The sequence below is a fragment of the Myxine glutinosa genome, chromosome 8 (genome assembly GCF_964187855.1).
Source record: "Myxine glutinosa chromosome 8, kmMyxGlut1.1, whole genome shotgun sequence".
In the NCBI taxonomy this organism is placed as follows: Eukaryota; Metazoa; Chordata; class Myxini; order Myxiniformes; family Myxinidae; genus Myxine; species Myxine glutinosa.
In genome coordinates, this window is record NC_136268.1 from 29,744,086 (window position 1) to 29,771,649 (window position 27,564).

Genomic DNA, 27,564 nt, shown 5'->3' on the forward strand with positions numbered 1-27,564 from the left:
GTTTTCTAACGTACAGTCATTGTTCTGAGAAGACCTCTAGCGATCTTTGCGTCAATAACGTGTGTAGGACCCACGTGATCGGATCACTGACTCAACCAATCACTTTTTTTCACTTTGATCACTCAATTTCATCAATGGATAATTGCTAATGTCATACCAATCATTATTTGATCTCACATACCTTAGAATATATGCCAATGTATACATATACACAAAGAATATATATTAGGGGTGTGCTTACCTTAATTCGTTGTGTAGGGGTGCTTAACTTAATTCTTTGTGTATATATATATATATATGTATATATATATGTATATATATATGTATATATATATGTATATATATATGTATATATATATGTATATATATATGTATATATATATGTATATATATATGTATATATATATGTATATATATATATATGTATATATATATGTATATATATATGTATATATATATATATATATGTATATATATATGTATATATATATGTATATATATATGTATATATATATATGTATATATATATGTATATATATATGTATATATATATATGTATATATATATATGTATATTATATATATATATTATATGTATATATATATATATGTATATATATATGTATATATATATATGTATATTATATATGTATATATATATGTATATATATATGTATATATATATGTATATATATATGTATATATATATATATGTATGTATATATATATATATATATATATGTATGTGTATATATATATGTGTATGTATATATGTATATGTATGTATGTGTATATATATATGTGTATGTATATATGTATTGTTACTGATCGCGGATTAAGATGTTAGTTACCGAGCGGTTTGGTATTGCCGCGACCGTTACAGGATCCCTGACTCACCCGATTCACCCAGAACTTTGGCCGTATCGCACCACAGCTGCTCAATGAGGGAAAAGACAAAAACGACGCAATGCAAGAGGAAAAAGGAATAAAACGAGAAGACGTACAGACGAGTAATGGGGTTTATTATTTACACACACAAGCAAAAAGGAGCAATCAAGTTTTATATACAACACATAAGACGCAGGTGACACAGTCCAAATTTTAGCTTACCTACAGACTTAATTAAATACCCAGGGACAGAACAAACAAAACAAACTCACGTATACAAGAAGGTTGGAATGGAATGAATGTTGGAAGGAGGAATGGGAAGGTTCAGCTGGGGCAGATGGTTCGGGCTTGATCCCGCGCGGGACGTCGGCTGGACCTCGACAGCCACCGATGCCACCGCTATTTGGTCCCCGCGGGGTAACGGGTTGAAGCTGCCTGGTGGAGTCGACGCTGCCTCTCTGGCTCAGCTCAGGGGCGCGTCTGCCGTCTCTGGCGCAACTGCTGGTAATGGCCCTTGGCACCTTCTCTCTCTTGGCCCTGGTGTCTCCTCACCATTGACAACTCAACGCGACCAACGCAACCACTGACCCCTCGACGCCACCACTTCTCACCACCGACTTCTTACCACCGCAACCAACGCAACCACTGACCCTCCTCTGGCAACCGACTCAGACCAACTCTTTGTGACCAACTCAAAGTGCATCTCTGTTTGCGCCTTTTATAGCGCCTCCAGCGATTACGCCGCCGGCGTTTTGGACACGCCCATCGGGGTGCTCACCTCGGCCCTGGTTGGTCGCGCGACCCTCGGGCTCCGCCCTCGATGACGACGGGCGGGCACGCCCCTCCTCCCCTCCCTGACGAGGTGGAGACACGCCTTCCTTCCCCCAACCCTGCCTCGTGGTCAATGGCGGATGAAGGGGAAAACCGCCCAACCTGCAGTTGGCAATGCGAATTGCAATTGACGGAAAGGGGGGAATGGAAGTGTTGGGAGTGGGAATGAAGGGAATCTATCTCTTTCACTGGTGCAATGGAGTACTTCAATTAATGGGAGACACAGCCTTACACTAATACACATAATAAGGATATAACTGTCAACAAAGATATATCGTGTCCTGCATGTATGTTTTATGGACTAACTACGGGAACGCCCTTTGACCTTTATACAACCACAAACGGAGGGAGGAGGGGTGATATTTTACAACAACCTTTTACAACAACATTTTACCACAACAATAAATAAAAAATACATTCTCATATCCACAACACTGCACAACACTGCATATCCACAACAATATATATGTGTATATGTATGTATATATGTATGTATATATATATATGTATGTATATGTATATATATATATATATGTGAAGAAGAGGAAGACGAAGGCAAAAGGTTGAAAATACTACTAAATTTATTTACTATGTACAGGCTCAAAATAACCAAGGAGAAGGAAAGATATACAGAAGCTTTTAGAGACACAGTGAAAATTACTAATACTAGCTTATAGAAACTTAATGAAATACCCAGGACAGAACAAACAGAACAAACTCACGTACACGAATGGGGAAATTGCAGGCAGGATTGGCTGGAAGGAGGTGTGTGGCTGGAGCTTGATCCCGCACGGGACGTCGGGCTGGACCTCGACGGCCGCTGATGCCACCGATCCTGTCGTGTGCGCGGGATCACGGGTCGGAGCTGCTTGGTGGAGCCGACGCGCTGGTGGGGGGTCTGGTGTGACGGGGTCTCTCCTCTCTCTTTCTTGGTCCAACCACTCTTTCTCTCTCTCTTGGTCCAACTCTTCCTCTTGGTTCAATCACTCCTCACCACCGACAACTCAACGCAACCATTGACCACCACTGACGACCAACCCAGCTCTTTCCAAAACCACACAACTCAGCTCTTACTTCCAAAGCTCATGTCATGGACCTCCCTTTGTCGTGGACCTTTCTTGTCATGGACCTCTTTTGTCATGGACCTCTCCACGCAGCTTCTTGCGCGCGTGCCTTTATAGCGCCTCCGGCGATTAAGCCGCCGGCTTTTAGGACACGCCCATCGGTGTGCTCACCTCGGCCCTGGTTGGTCGCGCGACCCTCTGGCTCCGCCCTTGATGACGACGGTGGGCACGCCTTTCTTCCCCAACCCGAGCACATGTTCATTGGCGGCTTTGGGGCGAAAACAACCCACAGCTGTAACAAACTGGCCAACTGCCCAGTGCAGTTGGCAATGGAGACTTGGAGGGGATGTAATTGGCAGATTGAGGCTTGGCCATGACGAAAGGGGAAATGGAGGTTTGTGGGAATGGGAATGAAGAATGAAGGGAATCTATCTTTTTCACTTGGTGCAATGGAGTGTCATTTTAATGGAAGACAAGGCCTTACCTAAAACACATAATAAGGATATAAACTACTGAACAGGGATATTATAGTGTCCTTCAATGTATGCTTTATGGAATTAACTACCGGGACGCCCTTTTGACCTTTATACACACTGGAGCAAGGAGGGCTCAGAATAAAGCAATAATAATAATAATACACACAATAAAAAAACACAATCCTCATTTCCGCAACAATATATTATTTATATATATATTTTTATATATACAAAATCAACAGTTGTAGTGCAAAGTTGTCGTCCCCTCCCCCCACCCCCCCCCTTCCCTCCCTGACCGTAAGCAAGGCCTCGATATAATGAAACAGATCTTGTGAAATGTTTTATTTTTTTCGAACTTTTTTGAGAAATACCTGGATGAACACTTGTGTGCATTTTTCCTTTTGATGTCACTTTTTTCATTTTCCTTATTCAGCAGCAACCTGTTGCTGGAAGGGGTGCAGCATATGGATGGGGAATGAGAGGTGGAAGTGGTGCACCTCCCCCCGTTGCTCCTCCGCATCCACCTCCTCCAATGCCCCCGGTTCCACCCACCAGCCAAGCTGCGCCCAGTGCGATGCCGACACGTGGTGGCTTTGGACGCGGCACACAGTTGCCACACACTTTTCCTACCAGTGGGGTTCCAGCTTCCATGCCTGCCAAGCCTCCGGTTGAATATAGTGATTATGTGAGTTTCCCGGTGTTTCACAGGCAGGGTGATTCATCAATGTGTGTGGCGTCCCTCGGATGGGACCGATGGACGTTGAACAGGCATCCTGTCTGTCAGCATTCATTGGTGGATGTGAAATACCCCACGTATCCTTCACGAAGAGTAGCCGAGTTATCGCCGGCACCCTGAACAAATTACAAATACCTGCCCGAACGAGCAGAGGGCATTGCATCAGCGGCGCAGCTGCACCCTCAGACAATGATGCTACCCTCAACCTTGTGCTGCATGCGAACGAAGAAAAATAAATATATTGTTCGGGAGGAGCAGTGCCATCGACAGTTGTGGTAAAAAATATTGGCACCCTTGCAATTTCTTCAAACTAGGGCATTGCCCGTACTATATCTATATCTAAAATTATATCCCCCCCCTCTATTTACATGAAATGGTTTGGTCCAAAGCGAACGGCTTGCGAGTACGGTGACAATCCCCCCCCTCTATTTAAATGCAATGGTTTGGTCCAAAGCGAACGGCCTGCGAGTACGGTGACAATCCCCCCCCTCTATTTACATGAAATGGTTTGGTCCAAAGCGAACGGCTTCCGGAGTTTGGTAAAGAAATCGCCATCGCGTGCACAAACGCGCAGGAAAGCGAATGAATCGCAAATTCGTTTTTATTAGTTTTAAAACATAGTTTAACGCCAACATAGTTTGCAAACGTGAAATAAATGAATACGCTCTCAAATGTGCCATCCGAGGCAGAGTGTGTCCGCCACGTTCGGCACACGCGATAGTTCGCTGCTCTCTGATTGGTTGAATCGTTTTTTGGACATAGCTCGGTAAGTAATTGTCCGATTAATATGAAACCTTGAAAAGGCACATCCTCGGGTCCCCAGCAATATACCTGGCAAGTTAAAAGTATATCGGACCCGTGGTTGTCGAGAAACAGCGGTCACAGACAAACGTACAGACGTACAAACGTACAGAGATTACTGGAATTATAGATAGATAACTCAGAATATTCTCGAAAAATAAATTGAAATTGACAAAAGTATTTGGTCTCCACAATTCTTTATTTCACTGTTAATATTACAGAACCTTTGTTTTTGATTCAGAACTTCACATTTCCTTTTATATCTGTCTTCTGTCTTCTGTCTTCTATATTTATATATTATCTATTATCTTCTTCCATATATATAAAATAATGTTTTTGTTTGGTTGTTTGTCTGCACCTGCTAATCTCCTGAACGGTGAAAGATAGTAGTGGGGCAGATTTGTGAAATGATTGTGGGTTTTGTGGTAAAAGCACCAAAATTGGCATATATGATGTTAAGGACCTACTAATTGATTTTAGATATAGTACCAAGCAGGATTTTTTCCGAGAAGCCCATAAAGTGGAAAAATCCAAAATGGCCGCCGGCCGATTCAAAATATCTGTTAATTGTCATATCTTTATGAATAGTCAACGCAGAAACCTGAATGAAGTGTCTTTTTGTATGTTTCTGTACATGACGAATCCAATGGAACCATTATTTGCTTTGAAAAATGCATATAAATCTAATCAATATAATGGTCAATTTCAGGTTGAAATTCAAGATCGCCACCATTCGATTTGTCGATATCTAGCAAATGTCATATTATACACAGTAATTCATATCACACCATGGATGAAGTATGTTGTAGATTTATTCACATATGTCAGACAAAATCGCACCACTAATTAAGAAAAGCTGAATTCATAGTGACCAATGGCAATGCCAAGTTCTATGATATCGACCAGATACATAAACAGTCGACTTTACTTTATCATTTATACTACGAGTTGCAAATTCTAAATCATATTAAGATGGAGGAAAAAATACCACACAAACTAAGTGACATATTATATAGATCTACACATTTGTATCCAATGCATATATACTCTATGCATTATACATTAAATAACACTTCCCATACCATACATCATTACATTGTTGCCGATTACTTTGAACAACACCATGAATTTTGCACTTTTCAAGTTTCTGCTGGTTCATTTATAGAATATTTACCCAGCGTCCAGCCTTAAACATATTCACACTTCTGTGTTGATTATGACATGTTGACCATTGGGTTTAGATATTAAGTAGTACTTAATAAGTACACTCTGGCTGAAACATTTCCCTCAGTGCGAAAATGTGTATGGTTTTTCTCGAGTGTGGATGTTTATGTTACATTGAAACAACTATTAGTTGCTCTCATTGTGGTCACAATTACGTCACAACAATTACATTGTGCAACGACAGAGTGATGTACATTTAAGAGCAGCTCTAACACACTTGCATAGTCCCCTACAACCTTTCTGGCACCCACACCTGAGCAACTCGGAACAAGATGCCACTGCCTCTGGTAATACCGTCCATAATGGTTGCCAACCCTGTGTGGCACTCTTCTGCCAACCACATGTCTCTGGTGATGGAAGTACTGGACAACGGACAAGTGCCTGTCCCCACACATGTCCACCTTGGTATACTGCCCGTTTTGTGTGCACTGTAACAGTGTTCCTCTGGTGGGTGGTATGGTGTCGATGGACCTCGCTTTTGTAGTGAAGATGTGTTTCCTAGCTGAATCAACGTTCGATTCTGTGCATGTGCGGTCGTACAACAGGACGACATACTACTCGAGCACAGACATGCAATCATTGAGCGACGTCGGGTCCGTTAGCAAGGTAGAGAATACTGGTGTCACTTCAGTGAAGGACTTCCATGTGTCGAACGCAGTCTTTTTCCCCCGACCAGCGAATGACGACACCGTATCGCAACCAGTGAAGGCGTGGAACATAGGAAGTGCACGTGCCTTCTCACTACCAAGCTCAGTGGCGATATCGTGGGCAGGAATGTACCTCAGGTGCTTTCCAGTGCCAAAAGCAACCCAAATTTCAGTGTTTTCAAGGCGTGCCACAGTAGACACTGCCAGGACGAGCACGTCTGTATCCACAGTACGCAACATGATTCGGCAATACCCTCTCCTTGCTGCATCAACTGTATGAAGGAGCATCCGTGTGTCTGCCTCCTCATGCGTACATGGTGCTAGAGATGAGATGTCCTGGTGAACTCTCGTGCAGAGCACATTCTGACCGCATGTTGTATACACATCCTTTACCGCAGAAAGATGTTCTACAACCTAAATTGGCAAAGAAAAGAAGCTAGATTAAATTTCATGTCATTGATATTGTGTAGTTTACAATCGATTCTACATGTATATGGTTTTTTTTAAAAGCCAGTGAAATACTGAAAGCTTACCTGGTGTGCCAAGAAGTCGAATAGTTCTGTCTTGTTGTCTGCCAATCTCAAGAACTCTTGCCAATTTCCTGGGATCATGTTGGATAGTGCAACACGCCGCCGAACACCTTTTCCTCGATTCTCTCTCGCAGTGGTCTTCAGACTCTCATCCAGGTACACATCCCAAATTATGTCAATTCTCATCACGTTGCGCAGCTGTGCTTTGACATAAGGCAGAAATACCTGTGTAGCATATTCTTGGAACGTTTTGATGCCAATGGGCCTGAGCATGTTGATGATTGCAGTACCATCCAATATGATGACATCAACTAATGGAGCATCCCCACATGATGTGCAGCACCTTTCCAGACATTCAACAAGATCAGATTTCGACCCAAACCTTAGTTTTCCCAGCTGCGACAATGACGGAGGGTAGGATTGGATTCTCATGCTGGAAGAAATTGTCCAAGTCTCCGTCACGGGTTTGACAGGCAATGTACAGTCTGGAAAACAATGCACAGTCACTCTTGAGTGATGTCACGATCTGTTTCGCTTTGGACGGAACTCGACATGGTGGTCGGCTGAACAAAGGCATCTGATTTTTACATATGGGATCAGATACTGGTGTAATTCGCTCCATCACTCGCTCAGTCATGTACTTGTCATACTGTTCCTGGCCTGTCTTCTCTATCGCACGCACAGTTTGGACAACAGCTGGATCAGCAACATCTCGGCTGTCAAGTACCAGGAGGTCATCACTCTCTTCCATGAATGGATTTCCCATGTCTTATATTACTCGAACAAGAGCAGCAGTCTCCTTAGCAAATGCGACTTGTGCCGAAGCAGTATGCTCGTGGTGCCTGAGAGTGGTCTTATCAGTTTTCCTAGGACCTAGATCCAGACAATTGACCTCAAACTCCTCAATGACCCTTGCTAGTTCTGGTCCCGCCACCATCCAACGGAGTAAGGCTTTTGGGTTTTGCAGCAACCCGACTGCTCCACCATCTCCTTTCACGACCTTGTTATTTTGTTCGTGTGCATGATCGATAGCTAAGGCAGAGAATGGACGCTTCGTTTTGTGCACCACGAAGCCTCCTTGAGCAAACTGGCTAGCTCCACCAGGATGTCGTTCATGCAAGGTCATCATGTCGCGAATGTGAATCGGCATGATGCATGCATGCCATTGGGCATGATTGCGTGCCAGTGTGTCCAATACCGTCTCCTTCATCAAGCCTACTTATGTCGATAGGTAATGGCTGGCTGGCCAAATTGAGAAAACTGTTCAAGTTATCACCGAGAGTATGATATCCAGCACCGACGTCGGGACGTTTTGATTTGACTGGACAGTTCAATGGTTTGTCTGAACGTTCCTGGCATAAAGCACAAAGACTCCAGTCAATAGGTTCATTTGTGGTCGCAGGTGATCTTAATGTCTCTCTATGAACAAGCTTGCACTTCTTGCGTGTCGACATGATTTCAGTCACTTCTGTTCAGTCACCTACAACGAAAAAAACATTAATATTATAACGACAATAACCTATTTCGTTTTCCCACACCTAATTACTACAAGATCCTGCAAGGCACGATGGACAATCTAAGCCAAACGATGATGCAATGAGGTGAGGGTATCATTGTATTCCTCCTGTTTGGAAAGACATTCATACGATATACATATTTTGGGGAAGATATGACACTCGGTATGGGTGCTGCATGACACAAATCACAACCATGTTATTGTTTTTTTTATTGATGGTGCGACTGTGGCTGAAATATGTATACTGTCTAATATATAAAATACACTTCATCCATGGTGTGATATGAATTACTGTGTATAATATGACATTTGCTAGATATCGACAAATCGAATGGTGGCGATCTTGAATTTCAACCTGAAATTGTCCATTATATTGATTTATATGCATTTTTCAAAGCAAATAATGGTTCCATTGGATTCGTCATGTACAGAAACATACAAAAAGACACTTCATTCAGGTTTCTGCGTTGACTATTCATAAAGATATGACAATTAACAGATATTTCGAATCGGCCGGCGGCCATTTTGAATTTTTCCACTTTATGGGCTTCTCGGAAAAAATCCTGCTTGGTACTACATCTAAAATCAATTAGTAGGTCCTTAACATCATATATGCCAATTTTGGTGCTTTTACCACAAAATCCACAATCCTTATGGATAGTTACACAAATCTGCCCCACTATAGGAGGAAATCTCTGAAACAAAAAATGTCGGGATGCGCCCCGGGAAGGTTTTCGGTTAGGTGGCGAGGCTGGTCGAGGCCGCCTCGGCCGGGCTGGGCCCATTTCGCAATTAAAAGCTGAGCTGAATTATTGTAGTCGATCTTCTACGGCCGCGAGTAAAAGCTGAATTATAGTTGTAAATTCATTCAAAAAGAACCCGGGCAACGCCGGGTGCTTTCGGCTGGTCAGGCAATAAAAAGAAATGGCATTGTTACAAAAGTATTGACACCCGAGACTTCATATTTGGTAGCACGCAATGCCTTTGGACAAAATAACTGCAGTCGAGCGCTTCCTCTAGCCATGGATGAGCTTCCTACACTTTGCTACTGGCAGTTTGTCCCACTCTTCCTGCGCAAACTGCTCCAGTTCTCCAAGATTTGAAGGGTGCCTTCTCACAACTGCCGTTTTCAAATCTCCCCACAGGTGTTCAATGGGATTTAGATCTGGACTCATTGCTGGCCACTTCAGAACAGTCCAGCGCTTTGTCTTGAACCATTCCTGTGTGCTTTAAAAAAAAAGTGTTTGGGGTCATTATCCTGCTGCAAGACCCATGACCTTCGATGGAGACCCAGCTTTCTGCCACTGGGTTGAACATTGTGCTCCAAAATGCCTTGGTAATCTGATTTCATGATGCCATGCACACATTCAAGGCACCCAGTGCCAGAGGCAGCACACCAACCCCAAAACATCACTGAACCTCCTCCATGTTTGACTGTAGGGAAGGTGTTCTTTTCTTTGAAGGCTTCATTTTGATTTCTGTAAACATAGAGCTGATGTCCTTTACCAAAAAGCTCTAATTTGGTCTCATCTGTCCACAGGACATTCTCCCAAAAGGATTTCCGCTTGTTCAGGTGTGTTTTGGAAAACTCCAGTCAGGCTTTCTTAAGTCTCTCTCTCTCTCTCTCTCTCTCTCAACAGTGGGGTATTCCTGGGTCTCCGACCATAGAACCCCCTTTCATTGAGTTGGTGACTGGTGGTGCGAGTTGAAACTGTCGCACCTTGTTTCTGAATGTCCGTTTGAATCTGTTTGGAAGTTGATCGAGGTGTTTTCTCCACCATTCGAACAATCCTTCGCTGCAATCTTCGATCAAGTTTTCTCATGCGGCCACGTCCAGGGAGGTTGGCTGCAGTGCCATGGGCCTTAAACTTCCTGGTAACATTGTGCACGGTGGACACAAGAACATCAAGGTCTCTGGAGATGGACTTGTCGCCTTGAGATTGTCCATGCTTGCCTACAATCTTGTGTCTGACCTCAGACAATTCCCTGGTTTTCTTTCTTTTCTCCATGCTCATTGTGTGGTACACACAGTGACACAAAACAGCAGAATGACTCCTTTTCTCTATTCAAACTGGTTGAATGAGTGATTTTTTACATTGCAGGCACCTGCAACTCACCACAGATGAGTTCAATTCCAAAGTAAAGGCGAATCACCTGCTTGAAATCCAATTATTTCTAACAACTTCTCAAAGGTGCCAATAATAGTCTGGGCCATTTTAGGATTTCTGTGTGGAATAAGCTAAGATTTGGTCATTTGTTTCAGCTTTTTTTGTTTTGTTCCACAGCAAACCAAAGAAATATATGTGGATACCAAAAGTTTTTTTAATTTCAACAATTTACTGGAAGAAATGGTGCATTATTTGAAAAAGGTGCAATGGTGCCAATATTTTTGGCCACGACTGCACATTTGTAGATATTAGATAGTTGTTCCTTTTGATGTTAAGTGTACTTTTGACTTGGCACCACCTTCTGAAGTGAATAGATGAAATTCTTTCAATCTTATGTCTTGTACATTTTTATTAAAGTAAGCTCGGACATCGAGTACCAAACAAGCAGAAATTGTCATACAGCTATATGCATTGTTTCCGCTGTTTAGGCCTCTTGATTCTTGTCATCTCCCAGTCTATATGCTTTCTCGTTCGCAAATGCATTTTATTTTGACATTTTCTCACACCTTTACATGCACTCAACATGGGGATAGGGCCTCAAGTAAATGCAGAGATGAGAAAAGTTGATGCTTTTTTATTTTTGGATTCATTGTGCTAATTGGAGTCTTGCTTCTGGGTGCTTTCGGCAGCACTAATCTTTTAAAGATAATTTTGTGCTTCTGATCTGATTTCTTGCAGAGCTATGACTCTTATGAGCCTTACTCTTACGAGCGTGATCCGCGAGATGCTTACACCTACCCGGGGAGTTCGTATGAAGGATATGAGCATGAGGCTACAGCTCCACAAAGGTACTTGTGATTGAGCAAAATAACCTTGAAATTATATTTGTGCCCAAACAAGAAAAAAGTGCTGATTTACTTTTTGCAGCGCATGTTCATGGAAGAACTGTCACACAAATATGCATGTAAAAACACAGTTCCTCCAGTAAAAAGACATTCATTTTCAGAACTGATTGTAAAGACTTATGTGATAGGACTGCCCTAATTTCCAACTTGTGTGGAACCAGCGCGGGAACTGAGACTTTCGAGTACGGCCATGGAAGTACGGCGGAGTCTTTTGGACCGTATGGTGAGTGCAACTTTATTTATTTGGTTGTTTAGCAATTTATTGTATCCTGGTCACTCCCTAATGCATAGTAAGAGAACAAACAAACTTTTGTGATTATAGTCAGGTTCACTATGTTAACAAATAGAATTTCGTTCAAAATTTTGGTAGATTAGCAAAACTATACATTTTTGGAATATTCAGAAAATGAGGAATCCAAAAATTAGTTTGCATTTGCGTAGACACCTTTGCGAAAATGACACTCAGGACAGTGATGAAGATAGTCAGGTTCACTATGTTAACAAATATAATTTCTTTCAAAATTTTGGGATTAGCAAACCTGTACATTTTTGGAATCTTCAGAGCATGGAGAATCTGAAAATCAATGTTGGCATTTGCACAGACACCTGCATGGCCGCCATTTTGGATTTTGAAAATGGCCGCCATAAAATACATATTTTGCGCGATCTCGGCTTCTAGTCAACCTAGAGACTTCATTAAATATGCTAATCCTATGTTTTCTGGGTCAAGGAATCCAATAAAGGCCTCAAAATAGTGCTCAGGATTATAGAAAAGCAACAAACAAAGGTAATTGAAAACCATTGTCTTTATATTTGTGATATAACTGTATTACATAATACATGATATTGCAAGTCCTTTGAAGTTATAGGTTGTTATAGGAAGTTATAGGTAGTATCAGATTGAACTATAAGTCCTATACACAGGATCTACGAGGTCTATACCGTTCAGGAATATGCTTTTACAGATCTTCATCACTGTCCTGAGTGTCATTTTCGCAAAGCTGTCTACGCAAATGTAAACATTAATTTTAGGATTCCTCATGCTCTGAATATTCCAAAAATGTATAGTTTTGCTAATCTACCAAAATTTTGAACGAAAAAACATAGTGAACCTGACTATTAATGAGGCTTTACATGCTGTCGATGAGACATTTTCACACAATAACTTTAAATTAGAAGAGCAAAATGCTCGGGGGTGGGGAGGAAGGACCCACGTGCAATACCCCTACTGTTCTCAAGACAACAAGCACAACTAAACCCCTACCCCTTCCAAAAACCACCCCCATTCTACTCCACATGAGGCCTACACTATCCTTCGAGTCTGTTCAGGATCAAGTAAAGTACGAAGATGTCTTTGAAAGGATCATCTGACAATCCTACCCATCTGTCTTCTTAACAATCCTCTTGAAATTCATCCACAAACTTTTGGGTCTCACTGTCGGCCATTTTATTTATGGGGCAAACCACATTTTTAAGCTCATTTCCAAAGCCTAAGATTATTGGAATTTCCCACGCCGAAGCTGAGTCGATTGGCCTATCACTTTCACATCACAAGCAGCTCGGTGGTCTCTGTATTCTCCCACCTCCTTCCTCCTTCCTGTACTTGCATCCTCTGCTCTTTCTTTCCACGCTCTCTCCCCTCCTCGTCCCACCTCAAAGTTTCTGCAGTGTGCAGGCGATCAGCCAGCAACCCCCTTTTGGTGAAACTCAGACTCCCTGCACAGCTCCATTCATTCTTTCCTCCTTCCCCCTCCCTTCCACCCTCGCTTCTCCCAACCCTCCCCCCTCTCCCCACCTGTAGAACCAACTTCCGCATTCCCCTCAATCTCAATCTTCCCTTCAGGGTTCAAGACGCATGTTCACCGTCTCAGGTCATCCTCCATCCAAAGCCATGATCTTTTTACCCCCACTAACCATTCCCAAGTCCACCTCTTTATAAGTTTACAGTTTTACCTTCCTGAGAATTCCCAGTTGCATCCATCTTCTGCATCCCCTCTGTCCTTCCCTAGACTTCTTTCTTTACCACATCCCTCGTTTCTCCAAGTCTCACTCCATTTTGTCCCTCAACCCTGCCGTTGATGCCCCGCTCCCCCCCCCCCTCCCCCATTCTACTGTTCTTTATTTTGCTGTTACGTCCTGATCTGTTCTTTGTTCTAGCTCCTCAATGAGCTTTGACATGGTGTGCGAATGAATGAATGAATGAATAATAAATATATATATTACTCTACCTTTAACCTTTGACATGGGCAGGGTCCAGCCCGAAGTGGAGATCGGTTTCTGAGGTTTGGGACATGGAATGTGGGGACAATGACAGGGAGATCAGGAGAAGTGGTGGAAGTATTGGTCAGAAGAAGAGTGGACATATGTTGTGTGCAAGAGACGAGATTGAAGGGAAGTGGTGTGAGAATGGTGAAGGGTAGGCAGGGGCAGAAATACAAGTTTGTGTGGCAAGTGTGCCTGGAGGGCGTGAATGGTGTTGGTGTCCTGTTTTCTGAGGAGTTTGTGGACAGTGTGGTGAGTGTGACTAGAGTGAGTGATAGGTTGATGATGGTGAAAATGATGCTTGGAAAGCTCTTGGTGAACGTCATCTCTGGATATGCTCCGCAGGTTGGTCGGAGCGATGAAGAGAAGGACAAGTTCTGGTGTGCGATAGAGAAGCTGATGGAAAACGTGAAAGATGAGGAAGTTATTGTGGTGGGAGGAGACCTAAATGGACATGTGGGAAGGAGTATGGATGGTTTTGAGGGAGTTCATGGGGGTTATGGATATGGTGTGAGAAATGGAGAAGGTGAAAGGATTTTGGAGTTTGCTGATGGAGCTGAATTGTTGATTTGTAATACTCAGTTCCAGAAAGAGGATAATAAGCTTGTTACATACACGTCAGGTGGGTCGACGACAACCGTCGATTACCTGATGGTGCGTAGGCGAGATAGGGGGCACATCCGGGACACAAAGGTGATCCCGGGGGAGGAGGCTGTTTCACAGCATCACTTGGTTGTCTGCGACATAAGGGTGAAAGGTGCGAGGAGAGCTCGGCGGGTGAAGTCCCAACCGAGAATGAAGGTGTGGAGGTTGGAAGAGGTGACAGTAAGGGAGGCATTAAAAGAGAGGCTGAGTAGGGAAGAGGATGATGTGGTTGAGCTTGAAAGTGGTTGGATGTCAATGAAAGCTAGTCTGTTGGGAGCCGTTGGTGAGGTATGTGGATGGACAAAAGGACCACCGGCACTCGGAAACATGGTGGTGGGATGATGAAGTTGGAAAGAGGATTGACGAGAAGAGGAAGAAGTTCAAGGAGTGGCAGAACGCGAAGGGTACGGGGGCAGAAAAGGCAGAGCATGAAAATTATAAGGCAGCCAAGAAGGCTGCAATGAAAGAGGGAGCAAAGGCGCAGGAGGCATGTAGGAAAATGTTCGGAGAACGCTTGGATTCGGAAGGCGGTCAGAGAGCCGTATTCAGGATTACAAAGCATGTAGCGAAAGAGAGGTTTGATGTGATGGGGGTGAGTTGCTTGAAGGATGAAGTGGGACAAATCGTTGTGGACCCAGATGGAATTAAAGGAAGATGGAAGAGATGTATGGAAATGCTGTTGAATGCAGAGAATGAATGGAATGGCAACATTGAGAGTAACCCAGTTTTAGGACCGGCAGAGAAGATAACTGAGAAGGAAGTTGAGGAAGCGATAAATCGATGAGTAGAAAAGCGGGAGGGCCGACGGGAGTTGTGGGAGATGTGTTGAAGGCAGCAGGAAGTTGGGGTGTGAAGAGAATGACAGAGATCTGTAATCTGGTGGTGAAAGAAGGCCGCATTCCAGTGGATTGGGAACCGAGTACCCTCGTCCCTCTACACAAGGGGAAAGGTGACGCTCTGGACTGTGGCTCGTATCAAGCGATAAAGTTATTGGAGCATGGAATGAAGGTATTGGAAAGGGTGTTGGAGAGGAGGATAAGGAAGAAGGTGAAGATCGACGAAATGCAGTTTGGATGTATGCCAGGAAGAGGAACGACAGATGCGCTCTTTATTGCGAGGCAGTTGCAGGAGAAGTACATGGAGAAGAGGAAGAAGTTGTTTCTTGGGTTTGTTGATCTGGAGAAAGCATCCGATGGGGTTCCATGGAAAGTAGTGACATGGGTGTTGAGGAAGTTAGGAGTGGAGGAATGGTTGATCAGAGCAGTGATGGCAATGTAGAAAAGAGTGCGCACAGCTGTAAGGACGAAGGACGGGAACAGTGGTGAGTTTGAGGTGAAGGTGGGAGTGCATCAGTGGTCGGTACTAAGTCCACTACTATTTGTAGCTGTGATGGAGGTGCTGGCTCAGAACGTAAAGGAGAGTTTACCGTGGGAGTTGTTGTCTGCAGATGAAATGGTGTTGATTGCAGAAAGTATGGATGGACTGAAGGAGAATATGAACAAGTGGAAGGAATGTATAGAGACAAAAGGTCTGAAGGTGAATATCGGAAAGACGAAGGTGATGGCAAGTCATAAAGCATGTGGTGAGGTGGAAAGAACTGGGAAGTGGCCGTGTGCTGTGTGCAGGAAGGGTGTCGGAGTGAACTTCATTCAATGTACAATGTGCGCTGAGTGTGTTCATCAAAAATGTAGTGGTTTGAGAGGGTCATTAACCAGTGTGGCAGCTACATTCAAGTGCAAGGTGTGCACAGAGGGAGCTGCTGATGAAGGAAATGTTGAGTTGGATCTTGGAGACGGCGTGAAGCTGGAAGGTGTGAAAACATTTTGTTATAGAGGAGACATGCTGGATGGAGAAGGTGGATCAGACTCGGCAACGGTTGCTGGAGTGAGATGCGCATGGAAGAAGTTTCGGGAACTGAGTGGTGTGCTGACGAGGAGGGGAGTGTCGTTGAAGCTGAAGGGAAAGGTGTATGCTGCATGTGTGAGAAGTGTTATGATTTATGGGAGTGAGACATGGGTGATGAACGGAGGCTGGAAAGGGTGGAAATGCGAATGGTTCGGTGCATGTGTGTAGTATCGTTAAGAGAGAGGAAGACAAATGATGAATTGCGAAAGATGATGGGAATTGAGCCTGTGATGGATGCTGTGAAGAGAAACAGTTTGAGATGGTTTGGTCATGTGTTGAGGAAGTATGAAAGTGACTGGTTGAGAACAGTGATGAAAATGAATGTGGAAGGAAGTAGAGGACGGGGAAGACCGAGAAAGACTTGGCTGAAGATGGTGGAAGAAGAAATGCGTGCAAGGAGGTTAACAAGTGGAGATGCAGAAAATAGGGCAAAATGGAGAATATTGTCATGGGGACCGCAAGGCCAACCCTCGCTCTTGCAGGGAAAATGGCCTTAAAATGCCTGTTGTTGTTGTAATTCTACCTATGGACGTGCTGCTTCGACTCTCCCAACAATTGATGGGAGTCCTGAATCTCAAACACGAGATCACACCCGTCTTGCTTATTTGAGCATTTGACAGTTTGGCACCACACCTTGATCTCCAAACTCTCTACTTATGGAATCCAAAGCCACCTTCTCTCATGGATCACTGACTTCATCCTCTCCCGCATTCTGCACGTAGCTTTTCAAGGGATCCTCTCATATGCTCTCCCTTTCAAGTATGTAGTGTCCCAAGGCAGTGTCTTGGTCCTCATTTTCATCAATTGTCCTTCTGATTCCCTGAGAAATCCTGCCTAAATCTTTGCTGATGATTCCACCATCTGCCGTATCATTACTCATCCTTCAGACAGCCTCTTCCCTCTCTGCAGACCTCGATAGAATCAGGAACTGGTTTAACGATTGGAATACGTCCTTCAACCCCACCAAATCTCACACACTTAGCCAGTCTCTCCGAAAAGAGTGCCTGGCAAACCCTCCAATTTGCTTCCCAAAGAAACCCTTGAAGAGGTTAAGTCATGTACTTTTGTGCCTCACCATCAGCCATGATCTTTCTTGGGCAGACCATATTTCCAATATGGCTTCCAAAGCCAGCTGCCGACTGGGTATCCTTCATTATGCGAGGTCTTTCCTTGAATTCATCTGAACTCTTGACAACCTGCAATGTTGATGGAGTATTGCTCATTGGGCTGGTGCCCCTTCCTCACACTTTGCCCTTCTTGATGTCTTGGAAAGCAAGGCCCTCAAAATCATTTGGATCTCCCACAACAAAGCTCAGTGTCTGACTGTTACTTTCATATCGCAGGCACTTGGGTGGCCTCTGAATTGAACCACCTCCTTTGTGGTCTTGCACCCTCAGCCCTCTTGGCTCAGTCTCTCCCAGGTTTCTGCAGGGTCTTTCTGCATGGTATTCCAGTAACCATCTTGTTAAACTCCCAAAATGCCGGCTCACTACTCACCTCCACTCGTTTTTTTTGTTTTTTCTCTCTCTCGCCTGTGAAACCAACATCTCCTTTCTGTTCATTTCCATTTTTCTGTTCTTCCGAAGCTTCAATACAGTCGTTCACTACTACCCCATCCATATTTGTGATCTCTTCTGTCTCAAATGACCACATTCCCAAGCACTCCCTTTTTCCATGTGATTGTGATTTTTTTTCAGCTTGTGTGCAGCTTGTTCACCCCCATGTGTCCTTCTCCCCTTCTCCCCTTCTCCTTGATCTCACTCTCACTTGTACTCTGCTGTTGGTGTTTCCCCTTTTCCATTTTGAGCTCGCTCTTCCCCAAGCCTTGGTCATGTATACGAAATAATCTGTTCATTAAATTATTTATTTTTTTGCATGAGAAACCAGTTTTACTCAAATTGTAGACTCGTCACTTGTGTTCATCACCAAGGTGAAAACCTTCAATCAAAACGTTTTGTTTTTGTCATCTCAAACCCATCTCGCATTTATAAAATCACAAGACATTCCTCGGTCATTAGAAGTCGTCGAAAAACTATACGGACGTGATTTTATTGGCTCGCATCACCCAACTAGCTAACCACGTTTCTTCCTCTTCACAATTTTATTCAGGAATCACTCCAATTGGCATTGATCGCCTTTGCTTCTTGGAAATGGTGTATGCGAGCTTGCTTTGGCAACTGTTTGCAGCTAAAAAACAGAAAAGATAACTTTTTATTACCCATTGGAATTATTGTCCCAATCACGTCACGTTGTTCAATATCCGTCCATGTTTGTTGAAACAGATTCTCTGATAAAGGGTTTGTCAGAGGGTTATTAACTTCATTCTTTGTTAAACATCCTCTCAAGGCAAGAGATGCTTGGAAGCAATAACGCAAAATCAAAATGTAATTTTTCCGACCTTCTCCCCCCTTCCCATCTCCCTCCCTCACAATATTGCTAGATATGTCTGGATATAGATAATGATGGAATGTTTGAGGCTTTCATTGTCACAATCAATCACGTCTGTTGTGTGGAAAAAAAATTTAAATTCTTTTTTGGAATGATGTTAACTTTACACATCTGGAATGCCCACCGTGATCGATATAAACTTTCTTATCGACAATTCGAGACATTCGGCCATCACATGAGAAGCTTTCTCCAGAGATCTTCCTCTGTCGCAAATACACTTTGCCATCATGGATAAATGGTGCTGAATATTCACCAGATCTTGTGGAATCGGTGTGTCTTTTCTCCCTTGTTTGGGCCGAGCTTGGTGAGGTACTGACTTGTTTTTACACCAATACTGTAGTTGCTTTTATGGATCATTTGAGTAATGTATTGTGCGGGAGGGGAGTTGTTGGATTAAGGGAGGGATTTACTTTTTATTAGTTCATGAGCCAGTAAATGTTTTGTATTGAACTTAGACATTCCTTTTACCTGATTGAAGAACCAAATAATGTGGACATGTTGTTGATTAAACCAAATTTTCATTGATAATCACCTCCGCCACCAAAGGTGGACGGAGGTTATGTTTTCGCCCCTGTCTGTTTGTTTGTTTGTGTATCTGTCTGTGAGCACTATATCTCAAAAAGTTATTGACAGATTTGGACAAAACTAGTGGATGAGTTGGGTAAGTGACAAGAACGATCCCATTAGATTTTGGTTCAGTTCCGGATCCAGATCCAGCCTAATGGTGGCATCGAACCCGTAAACTGTTCAACCTGACCGAGGTATGCGCTCCACCGAGTGCCGTTCTAGTTTGATCCGTGGTCATCTCTGCGTTTTTATTTTGCTCATTGGTTTAATTATAGACTCTTCATGCGAGTCCTTCATCAGTCCAGTCCTGCTGGCAGGATATGATGTGGTTTTCAACTCTGGTTTTCTTCTTTGGCCTTTATTTTGTCTGATTTTTTTTTTTTTTCCTACTTCTGTCTTTAGTTTCTGAAACGAATTTGTCTTTTTCTATCCTTGCAAGTAAGGGTTGGGTAGATGGACACCCAGGTACATTTGGAGGAAGAATGGACATGGGGAGGAAATGTCAAATAGAGGGTGGGGTGGAAGGGGGGGGGGGGGGGTGGGAGACTTTAGGTTAATAAACGATGTAAGTTTAAAGTCAGCAAGAGGAGTAAGGGAAAACTGGGGATGAAACATAAAATGGAACAAAAACTCAAAGGAGGCTGTGGGAGAGTGGGGAGAACACAATAACCTGGAAAGGAAGGGTGTCTAAGAGAGTTAACGAGAGTAGAGAGTATCATGAATATGGATGGGGGTGGAGGGAGTGACCTGTGGTAGTGGTGAACAGCAGGGAGCATGGAACTGAAGAATGAGGAAGTCTGGTTCACATGTGGGAAAAGAGGAACAAATGAGTTGAGGTGAGCAGTGAGCCTGGATTTTGGGAGTTAAACCAGAAGAGGGAAGGAGATCGTAGAAGACAGAGGCCACCAACCTGTCTGCATTATGACCAGGCATTTTGGCCTTATTGCCAAGGTGCAGATGTTTTGGCTTGACTATCCTTGCGGGATCATGGAGTTTGGTGTGTCCGTATGTGCGTTCATGTTTGTGTTCAGATTTGTCCCAATGTTTTGATTTTATTTTTAACTTTTCATATCAAAAGAAATAACTATGCCCAGAATTGAAAGAGAAACAACTATGTTCCGAAATGCATTTGTATACAAACTTGTTAAAATCCACCTGACGTGCACGAACCCTTTTGGATTGTTGATCTATGGTGTCGCCCTGTGGAGATTTCTCCTTCATAAGTTGCTTCATAATATGCTGTTTTATTGGTGAAGCCAGTTGCAATTCCATCTTCTGTAAGGCTTGCAAACATCTCGATGACATCGGTGACCTAAAGTTATGAATGGCTAGCCTGACTGCAAGGATTAAACTCTCTGGGTAGTGGACATGAAGCGATAATCGAAAAATCAGAAGTGTAAATCTCCGTTTTGCATGTGAACTTCCCTCTCCCACCCAAGGCGAGCAAAGAGACTGGGTGGGTGCAAGTCGGCCGAAAGCCCCTCCTTCCCTTGCGACGCATGGTGTCTATCGCAGTCACCCTTACCCAGGGTACTGAACTGCCCTGATGCTCCCAACGCTACACACCTGGCCCAGGCCCTTTAAATCGAGTCTTTCTCAAATTCCCAATCGAGTATTAGCTTGCCCTGTTGTGACACGTCCTCTGAATTCAATTTTTTTTGGGGGTGGGGGGTGGTTAGCAAGGAGTACCGTATTTACAGAGCTCCAGTTATAGATTTTGTGGACTGCAGAACTTGTATTTTGTTGTTTTTTTTGGTCAAAGGTGAAGCATGTGCATTTTTCTTTTTCACATTCTGTCCAAAATAAGCTCTATCTAAAAGCTCAAGTACTGCTGCATGGATGTAGTTGAAATGACGAATATTTTAAAGAGTCAGTATGTCTTTTGTTGGAATTACCAGCATAACTTGATGGTTCTTTCCCATTAGCTTAATCGTGGCTTTTTAATGGAAAAATAAATGCCATAATTTGTTGTTTCACCTTGAGGACGCATTCGTCTGTACGTCATTTTTAAATGACTGAATCAACTGCTATTGTAACAAATGGGTATTTTTTTTTTTCATTGGGAAAAATTAATTTGTTTAGGAAACATGTACTCCAACTTGCATATTCGGTGTTGCGGCTGCCTTGTTCAGTAATGCAGGATTGTATTTTTGGTTTGACGATAATGAATTCTTTTGTAGTTATTATTCGGTACATGCTCATGTAACTGTGCTTATAAACTGGAGCCAATAACATTTTTATGGCCTGTAGTTAAAATGTGAAACTTTCTTTTACAGCATTTTCACTGTAGAAAAAAAAAATTGGTTTCGTTGGAAATAAAGTTAGATGTTTCCTTCAAAATAAGCTTTCTACCCTGTGTGACTTCAAAGTGCTGCTTCAAAGGGAATGGTTTTAATGGCTCGTGCAGTGCTGCTGCCCACAAACGTTTTGCCTTTAAAATGATGGCTTGCCACCTGAAGGAACTGCCAATCATTTTGCTTCAAGCACCTTCACACCCCACACCTGCTCTCTGCTTCCAGCTTTACCAGGTCAGATACACTTATGCTTACTTAACAAACAAGGAACAATGTTACTGAATGTTAATTTATCTCGTTGGCTTTATAGTCCCACGGACACATTGAATTTTGCAAACAAACAAAAACAAATGAAATTTTAAATCGGTTCAATTTAACATGAATTGCGTTGACATTAACTATCTTACAATTTCGTTTTGATGTGACGAATAGGTATGACGGTAACCTTTTTAGTTGTCGGTGCGAGTAATATATCCCACATTATTTGAACTACGGTAAATCACCCAGCAGTAGTTACAACAACTCGTGTGAGAGTTCTGAAATATAATTTGGCAGTGAAGACCAATAAAACATTGGTGGCAAGGAAAATTACAAAAACAAAGTTGCTACCATTGAGATTCAAGACAATATTACTTATTGAAATTTTAAGCGACACTGGACTTAAACATAAATTTGAGGGAATTTGAGCCGTTTTGTATAGCTACCGGCTCCTTTTGAAGAACCTTCCTGTTCAATTTCAGAAGTGTTGAGCGCAGAGTGTTGGCATAGAAAAAAAAAAATCAAACAAGATAATCTGCGACTGCCAAGGGTAAGCTGGTGAGACTTACCCTTGGCAATCACCTGCGACTTACCAATGATGGAATATTTTGTTCAGAATGCCATATGACCTTGACCTTCAAAGTTTGTGGATATTTTGTTAATTAATAAAATGTGTCCCCCTCGACAATCTATCCATAAAATTCAACGTCATGAAAATCGGCGGAAAATTATTCAAGTTATGATCAATGAGGTGTTATTTGTTAATTGGGTTCCCATTCGGAAAAAAGAGTAAGTATGTCAAGGACACTTATCAAATATGAGGTGCACAACTTCAGTGCAGGTACACCATTATGATGCAATAACATCTTAGAAGGCCAAGCAGTCTTTGAAATTCTGCATTATCAAAACTGAGATGACATAAAATGGGTTTGTTGTTGTTGTTGTTGTTGTTGTTGTTTTTTTTTTTTTTTTTGTTTTTTTTATCTGACCACCATTTCACATTGACCTTTAGCCTGGGGGGATGTGATGTAAATTATGTTCCGATCGGACAAACCTTCGTCAAGTTGTGGAGAGAAATGTTAAAATGTTCACAATTAGGTCATTACCTTAAAATTAGGTTCAAGTCAAAATCCTGTCAGCCCCACATACTTTGTATTATCATTAGTGATGCAAAATTTCATTCTGAAAGGCCCAGTTTGCACCATTTCAGTGCAGGTACACTCCTGCTTCAAAGTTCTTCAAAGAATGGATATCACTCCAGGAAATTGAGACAGCTCAAAAATTGGGTGTGCAGGAAGAATTTTATTTTCTAAATGGTGGTTTAGTCTAGAGGTCTCATAAACTCTGGTACCATTAAAAATTGGGGACACTTCCACTATCCTATAGATGGAGTCTTATTTAAAAAGCATTGATCATTTTAAATGGCCCTCAGTGTTTAGCAGAGTCACCCATCGATAATCAAAATGCTTTACCCATAAATCCCACAGCTTCACCCACATCCATGGGACCGTGTGTGTCACTCGACATGGCACTGCGGTCTTGGTGCGTTCAGCTGCACCTCTTGTTGTCAGACACCCTTTTTGTTCTTCACCCTGTTATTGTCAGCCATTCTTGATGCTACGAAGAATGTCCGATATTTTTTTTGTTTGTTTCGCTCTCGACTTGCTCATTGCATATGTCTGTTTTCTTGCCTCCTAATTTGCCCAAGCATTTTTAAACTCGTCTGTCACAAGTTTCAAACTTCCCTTGTCATTTGGGAGCAGATTCGGTATTTCATTGCTTTTGCCAATTATTGTTTAGTTTGAACCACCACCAGCAATGCATATAATGATGCATTTCCTGTTTTCAAGCATAACTTGGATCCTTGTCTGTAAGTATATTATGAGGGAGTAAATCAAGTTAACATAATATACGACTATTTATTTATGCTCTATATCCAATGACTATTTTGAATCCTAAAATGTATAATTATTTAAATTATTTTTTCAGTTTCACAATTTCTGGTCACTAATATAGTAAGTAGCTTTATTACCCTGCGCACGTGAAGCAAAAACTGGGTTAAGCAATCGGGTTACATCTGTCTGCCCGTTTGTCCATCCAGCCACAAATGTCACTTTGTGACCAAGGAACAACTTGATTTAAATTGAATTTTATATTTTGAACACAAATCGGAACATAAACCTGCAGAGTTTAGCAGTACTTTGGCTCTGAATTCATCCTGATTGCACATTACTCTGTCTGGCAATCAAACAAAATTGAAAATAATTCCAAACAGGAAACCTACTGTTTTTAAGGATGTCATAAAGGAGACAAACAGGCACGAATACCAAATGTATCATGTTAAATAGGATGGTGTAATAGCTGCTGTGGCAACAGCGGTAAATTCCCGAATTTTCTATGAACTTTGAAATCTTTTTTATTTCAATTTAATTATATACGTAAACACTACAGAACACAAATCATTGTCTTATTGCTTCCAAAAACCTCCAGTTTAACAGTACTTGTTGGACATGTGAAATAAGATGGTGTATAAGAAACTGCATCAATGGTGCTAAACATGCAGAACTTTTTTATGCGACATTTAAAATCATTATTTAATTTCAATTCAATTACAGACTTCAACACTGCACGGGGTAAAGTGTTCTATCAACTCTCGTTTATTCGTCGTCATAGGTGTGTCCGTGGGACTTTGAGATTAATGGTTACTCAAATTTAGCAGTTTATAAACAAACAAGCAAGAAATTCTCTGCCTGAAATTGGATGAAAAGTAATGTCAACATGTATTTTGGCAGCCTTTAAGAAGTAGGCCTACATATAATTTTGTTTAAATTTACATTGAGAGCATCATCTTCCATATTATTTACGAAAAGTCTCCCTCCACCCCTAACATTTTCTCGTAAAAGTGCTTATATTTAAATATTTATATTACTAAGTGGCAAAAAACAACTTTTGGTGTAAATTCTTGCTAAAACAACTGACTGTGTTTTATTAATCGTAATGCCATCACAAGTTTTTAGGTATATGCACAGCAGGCAGAGGAAGAAAAGGCCATAACAGGTAACCACATCATACAAATGTCGATTGTACTTGGGGAGGGAAATATTTGTTAATAAAGCATTGTTATTAATGTTCACCATTGTACATTGCTAATATAATGTAAATACTGTGCATCAATGTTTACTTGCTTTAAACATTCAACTTAGGTAATAAAATTAGAGATTCAATGAAATCCTCGAGTTTAGTGTTTGTTTTATTAAGTTTTTGAACTAAATCAAATGTAAATTACTTACTTTACGACACATCTTGTTAATTATGTAACTATTTAAGTATATCACTGAATATATTTGACAAATCATATCGTTATCATCACTGAATAGAAATCCTATGACGCTTTAGCAAGAATCGTCATGGTTTTCATTTTCTTAGAATTCACAGCAATTCGGGTTTAAAATCGACCCTGCTATAAAGACCTGACCAGCAGATGCCAAACTTGTACAGCAGCAGCAGCTTGTTTTTGTACGATCCATTCACGTGCTGGATCCCAAGAACCTCTTTCGATCTTCTCTTTGTGGTGCCTACGGCATTGGAGTTTGCAAATGGATCGAAGCCATAAGTCATTTTCTGAATGTTGCCAAATGATATTTCAGGAAGATGATGCAATATTTTCTGAAATATTGTTGTTGTCCTTCTCTTCCTTTCAGGTTGGGCAAGAACAGTGCTGCGGTGAAGTAGCTTGAATTGAGGCCTGACTTCGATTACCTTCGAGGTGATGGATTCATTTTGGCAGTGCCAGGACCGGTGATGTGGACACCTTGCCTGGTGTTGGTGCTCATCTCCCGATCGAAATCGAAAAATGAAATCCACCTCATTCAGCGGTTTATACATCATGAATACGTCGATGTTATGATTGTTGTTTGACGTGTGATTCCTGAACAGCGGTTGTTCAAAACATTTTCGTCTTCAAGAAGAATTGAGGAAAAAAGGTATTAACGGAACTGTCACCTTTTTATTTCGTTACCTTCAAAGTTAAAATGCTTGGGCATTCCCCCCGCTCCCCCATACTGTTCCTTCTTCCCCAATATGGTCGCTCCATTCACGAAGGGTTATTTGTTACAACCTTCTGAAATAGTTTTAAAGCTGCAGTCATTGCAAACAAATTGTACCTTTAACATTTCCTAATAAGAGAGTAAAGATTATTCATGAAAAAATCATGTGTGCAGAGAATGGTGAGTTTTTGTTTTTACTCGGATAATAACATTCCAGTGACGCAATGAATGTGACGTGCAATGGATATATCACCCCAGGTATCCATGAAACATGGTGGGTGGTGAATCTTTTTTTTTTTCTCGAATGAAGTTTTTCTTTTTTCCATTCCGGGTGGTTTTCTATTTGTGGTGTTTGCATTTTGTGAAGAGCTTTACATGAATGAATGAATGAACGAATGATCAAATGATCAATAAATTGTGGTACGCAAGTCGTCACATCGTCGCAACAGCAAATGCCGAAGCACCTTTTTGTTTGTACTTTTGGAGTTTTCTTGTTTACAAACGATGAAGTTCAATATTCGATAAAGATCATTTTAAAAACTACTAAACGCCAAGAAGTGCTGATGTTGTGGAGAATTATCCATGGCAACCTGGAACGTGTTATTAAGCTGAATGACATGATACAATTTATTAATTGTAATCAATTTATCTTTATTGATTGCACAATTTAGCTCCACCAGAATGCCTCCACTTTGAAAATGGGAAAAGGAAAAGTAGTGTTTCAGGTTATTGGATGAATGTGCAATTTAACATGAAATAAAAAAATGTAAAAATAGTTTTGAGTTTTTTTAATTTAATGTTGTACTGAAAAGTGTGGATATATGAGTGAAAGAAGGGTGCTTGATTTATTAGTCCCCTACCGGTATACACCAGAGGGGACTACTGTAGGTTGGCACTCCGTCCCTCCGTCTGTCAGTCCGTCACGCAAAGAACAGTTTTCTGGACTTGTTTTCTAAACTCTTAATGCTAATGGTTTCAAGCTTGGTGCATGGTTTCCTCATAAGTTTCAGATCAAGTTCGAACTTCACGACGTTTCGATCATTTTTGACAAAGTTATGGCACTTTGAACTTTGGGAATTTCCCCAACAGTTTTCCGGACTATGATTTGGAGTGCGGTAAGTCAAAGCTGTTAATATTCCTTGTTTTAACTCCAATTTACATTTTTTCCCCTTTTAGTGAGAGGTAGGGGTCTGTGCAATCATTCATGAACTTTATTTGGTGCAAATCGGATAATTTTTAGCTGGGTTACCTCAGACCGTGAGTTGGTAATTATATAATTCACACAGTGCAATATGTGCAGGCCGCTCCACGGAGTGACCTTGCGGACTTATTTTAACTCCAATTTTCATTCTGTTTCCACTTTTAGTGAGCAGTAAGGTCTGTGCAACCATTCATGAACTTTATTTGGTGCAAA

The 27,564-nt window shown here is 41.8% G+C and overlaps 1 protein-coding gene and 1 long non-coding RNA gene across 3 annotated transcripts in view; both read left to right on the plus strand.

Moving 5' to 3' along the window:
• The window catches only part of LOC137410951 (KH domain-containing, RNA-binding, signal transduction-associated protein 2), a 98,076-nt gene extending 76,181 nt beyond the window's left edge, over nucleotides 1–21,895 (plus strand). The window contains exons 7-10 of one of the 2 annotated variants that reach the window (XM_078783098.1): nucleotides 3,692–3,943; nucleotides 11,559–11,668; nucleotides 11,887–11,948; nucleotides 20,992–21,895. In XM_078783098.1, coding sequence (XP_078639224.1) covers nucleotides 3,692–3,943; nucleotides 11,559–11,668; nucleotides 11,887–11,948; nucleotides 20,992–21,089 — 522 coding nt within the window. In that variant the 3' untranslated portion in view covers nucleotides 21,090–21,895. The remainder of the gene's footprint in view (nucleotides 1–3,691; nucleotides 3,944–11,558; nucleotides 11,669–11,886; nucleotides 11,949–20,991) is intronic. The other variant, XM_078783099.1, reaches the window with a different exon arrangement.
• Nucleotides 21,896–24,147: 2,252 nt separating this feature from the next.
• LOC144893247 (uncharacterized) lies at nucleotides 24,148–26,603 on the plus strand. Its single transcript, XR_013624274.1, has 2 exons — nucleotides 24,148–25,161; nucleotides 25,806–26,603. It is a non-coding gene; the product is annotated as an uncharacterized LOC144893247 (long non-coding RNA).
• Nucleotides 26,604–27,564: the final 961 nt, after the last annotated feature.